The following is a 6,314-nucleotide window of genomic DNA, read 5'->3' on the forward strand; positions in this document are numbered from 1 at the left end:
GTCTCGTCTCTCTATATACTGGACTGTATGTAGCGGAGATGACAATAAAGTTTATTTTGACTTCAGCAGCGAGCAGGCGCACCGGGCTCTCGCGCTCACTTTTCACGTATAGAATTTTGAAATAACATCGGTGCAAATTATAAGTCTGTATCATAATGTCTGGTGTTTTCGTGTTTGTTGTTTTGTTTTTATTTTGTTTTATTTTGCGAGTTGGTAATTTTTGCTGCTCCAGCCAGCCAGAGAATCCCCCGCTGCCCCGTCCTCTCCTCCCTGTGCCGCAAGCAGCAGGCGCACCTCGCAAACGGAGGGCGCCCTTACTCCCATGAGCGATAGAAAACCGATCGGTGCCTATGCCATTCCCAATATGCGCTGGCATGATGTTGGAGCAGCATGAGTACGTGCAATTTTTTTTTTATTTTTTGCAGATGCGCGTGATGCCGCCCCCCACCACGATGCCGCCCCGGGCAACCGCCCGTGTCGCCCGTATCTAAAACCGCTACTGTCTGCCATCTATAATCCAGTTCTGAGATCCCTTCCCAGATGCCTTAATGCCCACTCACATCCTGGGCCATCTGACCTGAGGAAATCACATGATAGGGTGGGGCTAGGTTTCACAATGAGCTCACCTGAAACCTTGGCTGATTGTGACCTACACCCATTTTCACACCTTGGCTCATGTTATTAGGTAGAGGATCATTAGGGGGTCTATTGTCCCTCTTGGTGGGTTACTCCCACAGGGCTTAAATCTGGGACTCTCCACCATTTGACCCTAGAACTGAAGAAGCTTCTCGGATGAGAGGTGAAACATCTTCAAGCAGCTTAAAGAAGTTGAGTGTCTTATGCCTAAGACCCTCTTTTACCCACATCTACAAATCTCTTTACAGGGAATCCATTGACCCTGTTCAGTCCAGTAATCTTGCTCTATGCACAAGTATTGATGTGAAAAGTATTGAGTAAAGCATTAATTAGTATAAAATCACACCAAAACTGAATAGAAATACATTTTAATTTATGATTACTCTATCATGAGAAAAAATATAGATGCAGATTCTGTCATTTATCAAAACCAACATTCTTTTATAAAAGATGAAATGAAAATTTAAATACATGTATAGACTGAAGTGAAAAAAGAACCAATCATTGTTATTAAAATTACTTTAGCATCTGTTTTATATCTAAGCATTTGACCAATAAAATTATAAAAGTTGATACTGATAAATGAACAGCAATTGGAATTGATTTTGGTGATGATCATTGCAGTCAGATGGAAGTTGCAGAGTCTCCAGTGTTTTCAGACTTTATTGTAACATGATCTTCTTTGTTATCAAAATGTACCTGTGGGGAAAAAACCCCAAACAAACCAAAATCAAAATAACATTCATCAGATTATAAATAATGTAATAATGGTAAATACATTTTTGTAATTATCTGTGGTTTCCGTTATAAATCTTTTCTCTTCTTTTGTGTTTTTGAATATTTGGTCCTTTTCTCAGTGTTTTCCGTGCTCCACCAATCTGTGTTTTACTGTTTGGCATCTATTGTTTCTCCAGTTAGTCAGTTACTTCCTGTTTTATTGTGAAGGCTAATTTATAATGTGGCTTTTTGTGCCTTTTTCTATCTTTCTTTATCCCTCTTCCTGCCATGTGGATGTTCTAAGTTTCCCTTGTCCGTTTCTCCTGTTGAATACTCTTTTCACTCAGTTTTGTTCTCCTTGTATTGTGTCTAGTTTTTTTTTTTTTTTTTACTTTTCTGCTACCACTGAGCAGCCTTTTTTTGTTAATTTGTAATTTCTAGTTCAAAGGAATTTGCTCTGCCACCTGTCGGTCTGCTTCAAGTGTGTCAGCTGGTGGGTCCAGTTTAACAAATCTACAACAACTGTGAAATAAATATAACCAATTATAATTTATAAGCAGATGAGAGTCATACACTTTCTCAAAGCAGACTCATATATTTTGGTAAGAGGTACAAAATCTTTTGACTCTCATTCTTCTGCTGAAACACATGAAGCTCAAGAAATCCAAAGTAATTTCATGTACATCATCTACAGTTATTAGTAAATAACAAATATCAGAAACACAACATTAAGATCTTTAAAACTGGATTATTGAGTTTTGTACTCACTGTGGTTTTATCCATCTGAGTTTTGTTCCCTAAAATGAGAGAAGGAAGTTAATTCCAGTTAAAATAAAAATGAAAATTTATTCAAACTTATCATTTTTAAATTTACCTTTAGCTTCCGTCCATATTTTGACTGTTACAGCAGTTATTAAAAGTGCTGCTAAACCCACAGAGAGAATAATGAACCTCAAAGAAACAGAAAAATCTGTAAAAAAGGATTAAAAAAAGATTTTGGTTACTGTTTTCTGTTTAGTGCAAATGTCTTAAAATACATCTTAAAATAATGTTTTCAAATATTCAAATATGATTGTTATTTACTGTTAACTATATCACACAGTTTTTGTTGATAAACGTGTGCATTAATGTGATATGAAAATATTTGTCTTTAAATGTAAAGGCCATTCGCCACGAGTGGATGAAGACCACTTTTCTCTTTATGTAGTTCTTATTTAGGTTTGTCATGTATCAAATCTGACACTACTAAATTAAGTGATACTAAAAAAATTATAGAACAAAAAAGAACTGATGATTCATAACAAAAGGATGCACATTTGAGTGACTACCTTGCGAAATATCCTTCACAACTGTTGTGGTTGTTGCTGATGTTGCGCTGCTTTCAGTTTCTCTGGCTGGATTCTTTGTTTTGTTTTTCCCAACTAAATAAATGAAAATATTTGTCTTTAAATGTAAAGCTTGCAATAAAGTTAAACATCTGAATTTTGGGGTTGCATAATATTTTATATTTTATATCAAGCAAACATTTACGTCTTTGTAACTCATTAAAAATGTTTTTACTTTTTTGCCTTATCAAGTGATTGTTTAGGTTCTTCATGTTCTGACAAATTTAAGTGCCAATGAAAATTTTAAATAAAGAAACTACCTTGAGAAACTTCCTTCATTGTTGCCATGGTTACTTCTAGTTTAGTGCTAATTTCAGTTCTGCTGGTTGGTTTATTTGTTGTTTCCTTGTCATCTGTAGAAATAAAAATACATTTTAATTAAAAAAAAAAACATGACCAAATATATTATGTCAATGGTTTATATTTTTCCCATTTCAAAAAAAGGAAAGTTTCTTTTAAAATCTGTTTAAAAACTTGAAATCCATCCAATAAATGATTATGACCTCACCCGTGTCTTGGCCAGAGCGCTGTTGGCTGATGAAGGTAAACTGCTCCACTTTTCCTGTGCCAGTATCAGTCACTTCACATTTCACTGAGTTATATTTTAATGAGTATAATTCATGGGATTTGGGGAAAGACACAGTGGTTGAGCAGTTAGTCTGCAAAGTCAATATTTCTTTGTTATCTTTGTCCATGTCTTGACCGTCAATCAGCCACTTCACTGTGTGATGACACTCTTCATATGGCAGCACAGAGCAGTTTAAAATCGCCTTACTATTGTCCTTATGTTCATTCACTGGTGAAGATGGAAATAATGTGAGAGAAAGAAATTAAACAACTACATTGCTGGAATCTTCATACCTGAAGTTTCAGTTTCACTTTGAGCTGACGATATTTTTTGATCTAAATACTCACAAGTAATAAGAGAGAGATCAACCACCAACTGATGAAGTGGAGAGTGTTGCGCTTGTTTTTTTCCCAACATGTATTGCTGACAAAAATAAAGACCAACATCCTCAGCTGTGAGCTTCTTAACAACCAGAGAACAGTTTACTGCAACACTCAGTCTGTCTGATTTAGATTTGGCATATTCACCAATTTCCCCAAACCTGAACAGCTCTACTGTTGGTTTGTTTCTTGAAGCGAAGGCCCACATTGTATTGTTACAGGTATTCTGGTCATCCATCGCATTCAGACAAAGCAGAGTGACGTCATCTCCGAGTTTCATAACGATGGAGGTTACATTTGATGTTGTTGCTGACATGATTGGAGAGAAATAACAAAAAAAGTTAAATGCAAAACTTTTTTTTTACAAGCAGAATTAAGATTTTAGATTTTAATTACAAATTTAGACACAGTATTATGCACGTGTCCAACACTCTTTTAATGTAGAAAAATGCTTTGTTATGCCAAACATATTTCCTTTTCCAAAAGGAGCACTGTAGACCCTCTGTAGGCTCCTCTTGTTATTTTTATTTATTATTTATCATTTCTTTTCTTTTATTATTCATATAATTAACAGTGTGGGTATTATGCTAGAGTGGGCAGGGAGGTGAAGCCAGGTTGGCAAAAGATGGGAAAAGAAAGTGAGGGAATAGAAAAATAATAAGGGACAGAAGGAAAGAGAAAAGAAGGGTGATAGTTGGGAAACGTCGATGATGAAACAAACAGACATGCTGTGTCTCCAACTGCTGCATCTGTAACAAAATGCATGATATCAAACGAGTGCTGTGTATCAAACAATACACAGCACCTGAAAGACAAAACAAAGGAAGGTACACAAGCAAACATGAAATTTTGTTGTGTGTGTGTGTAGGTGGGTGGGAGACTGCAATAACGCTTTCACTGAGAGCCAGAGGTTGACAGAGAATGACCAAAAAAAACCCAGACCTGAGGCTACACATCAGGATGACGTGCGTCCACCCCAGCAGGAGGAAACGGGAGGGCATGGCAGAGTTTCCATAGCCAAGGGCAGCAGTGTCAGGGGCCCAGAGGCAGCAGGCAACTAACCACCGCAGTGTGGGTTTGCCCGACCCACACAGCCCAACACAGTCATACCATGGAATTGTTTTCTGGTGCACTATTTATAAAAATGAAGTGGACTACTGTGGAGTAGATGAAACCATAGCACATGTTTTATTATAAATATGAGTCTGAGAGAAGGCAGCTGATTCAGAACCTTAGTAAAATGGTTAAAGTTAAAAAGTTAAAGAGCAATGCATTTGACTTCCATGTAAAAAGAATGAAAAAGTGAAAAATACTATGCCAAATATGAAAATGGAATACCATAAGACACATGTTAGCCCCACACTGTGGAGCTTGGGTGGGGTGAGGTCTGGGCAAACCTGAGGCCCGCACCATGGAGAATGTATACAGCTGACAAAGACCCAAAACACGTCTCCAAGGCAACAAAAGAGTGGCTGAACTTCAATCATACCGACAATCTGTAGAGAGAGCTGGAGATTTGAGTTGCCCAGGAGAAGCTAAGAAACAATGGATTTAGACAGCTTCTGTAAAGAGAAGTGGGCCAAAATCCCTCCTGATAAATTTAGATTTATATGTATTTACATGTTTGAGGCTCTATGTAAAAAAAAAAAAAAAGAAAACGTAAAGTTCAAAGAATTCATTAAAATCCCAAAGATTACCATGACATTCGAGCCCATGAGGATCCAGGAGTGTATTGTTTGAATGTGATTTTCTTTAAACATATATACATCAGTACCTACATTATCAGTATCAAGAACATGTATATGATCAGATTTTGATTTGCTATGCTTCTGGAAAGCATCTGACTGCCGCATGACAATGATCCCAAACACATTGCCAGTGCAGTAAATGCATTCTTGGATAGAAAAAGACATACTGGGGCCACAATCAGGACTGGCCTCCCCAGACTCTGGACATCAATATTATTGAAGTAGTGTCAGATCGTCTTGACAGAAAACAGAACAAAAGGCAGCCAACATCCAAAGAAGAGTTTTGAATGTCTTTTAAGAATCCTGGAGAAATATTTCAAAAATCTGCAAGAATTATTGCAAGAAAGCCGAAGAATAAAGGTCGTCATACCAAATTACATTTTGCTGTAAATATTTCCTAAATGACCAAAGAGGCACAATAAAACTACAAATTACAAACCAAGACTAAGAAACAGATCACCACAACAGTAAACAAGCTCTAAAAGTCAATAAACCAAAACAGAGCCCAAGAACTTTACCTGTAATCTGAATCAGCAGCAATGCAAACATTTGAATCCATATGAATTCAATCATTGTGGTTCTCTGTCTCATTTCTTTCTTGTTCTTAATCTTGATGGCGAGGCATCTGATGCGCTGATGACTCTTTAAGATTATTTGTGTTTCCTGTGATTAGTGAGAGGTCACTTCCCTGATGTTAACACACCAGTGGTGCAACACATTTTATCTCTCTCTGAAAATCATCAAGTTATTTTTAACAGGTGCATATGGTTTCCATTCCCTCAGTGCATTGTGACAATGACATGTTTGACACCTTCGAGAATTAAAATTGACTGAGGAGGCTGAATGTGTGCATGTGCATCAATGCAGCTTCCTTTGATTT

The 6,314-nt window shown here is 37.0% G+C and overlaps 1 protein-coding gene across 1 annotated transcript; it reads right to left on the reverse strand.

Annotated features, from left to right (window-relative positions):
- Positions 1-1,174: 1,174 nt before the first annotated feature.
- LOC109194763 (uncharacterized) lies at positions 1,175-6,021 on the reverse strand. Its single transcript, XM_025898680.1, has 8 exons — positions 5,953-6,021; positions 3,654-3,995; positions 3,247-3,534; positions 2,999-3,091; positions 2,682-2,774; positions 2,228-2,323; positions 2,122-2,150; positions 1,175-1,335 (listed from the first exon to the last, which is right to left on the reverse strand). The coding sequence occupies exons 1-8, from the start codon at positions 6,005-6,007 to the stop codon at positions 1,261-1,263; spliced, it is 1,071 nt and encodes a 356-aa protein (XP_025754465.1). The 5' UTR covers positions 6,008-6,021; the 3' UTR covers positions 1,175-1,260.
- Positions 6,022-6,314: the final 293 nt, after the last annotated feature.

The sequence above is a fragment of the Oreochromis niloticus genome, linkage group LG15, assembly GCF_001858045.2.
Source record: "Oreochromis niloticus isolate F11D_XX linkage group LG15, O_niloticus_UMD_NMBU, whole genome shotgun sequence".
NCBI classification, from domain to species: domain Eukaryota; kingdom Metazoa; phylum Chordata; class Actinopteri; order Cichliformes; family Cichlidae; genus Oreochromis; species Oreochromis niloticus.

Coding starts and splice junctions, on each gene's coding strand:
- LOC109194763 (XM_025898680.1), bottom strand. CDS start 6,007: ATGATTGAATTCATATGGATTCAAATGTTTGCATTGCTGCTGATTCAG. Junction 3,996..5,952: donor GCTGCTGATTCAGATTACAG/GTAAAGTTCTTG, acceptor CAATCATGTCAG/CAACAACATCAAATGTAACC. Junction 2,324..2,681: donor TGTGAAGGATATTTCGCAAG/GTAGTCACTCAA, acceptor CCTTTTTTACAG/ATTTTTCTGTTTCTTTGAGG.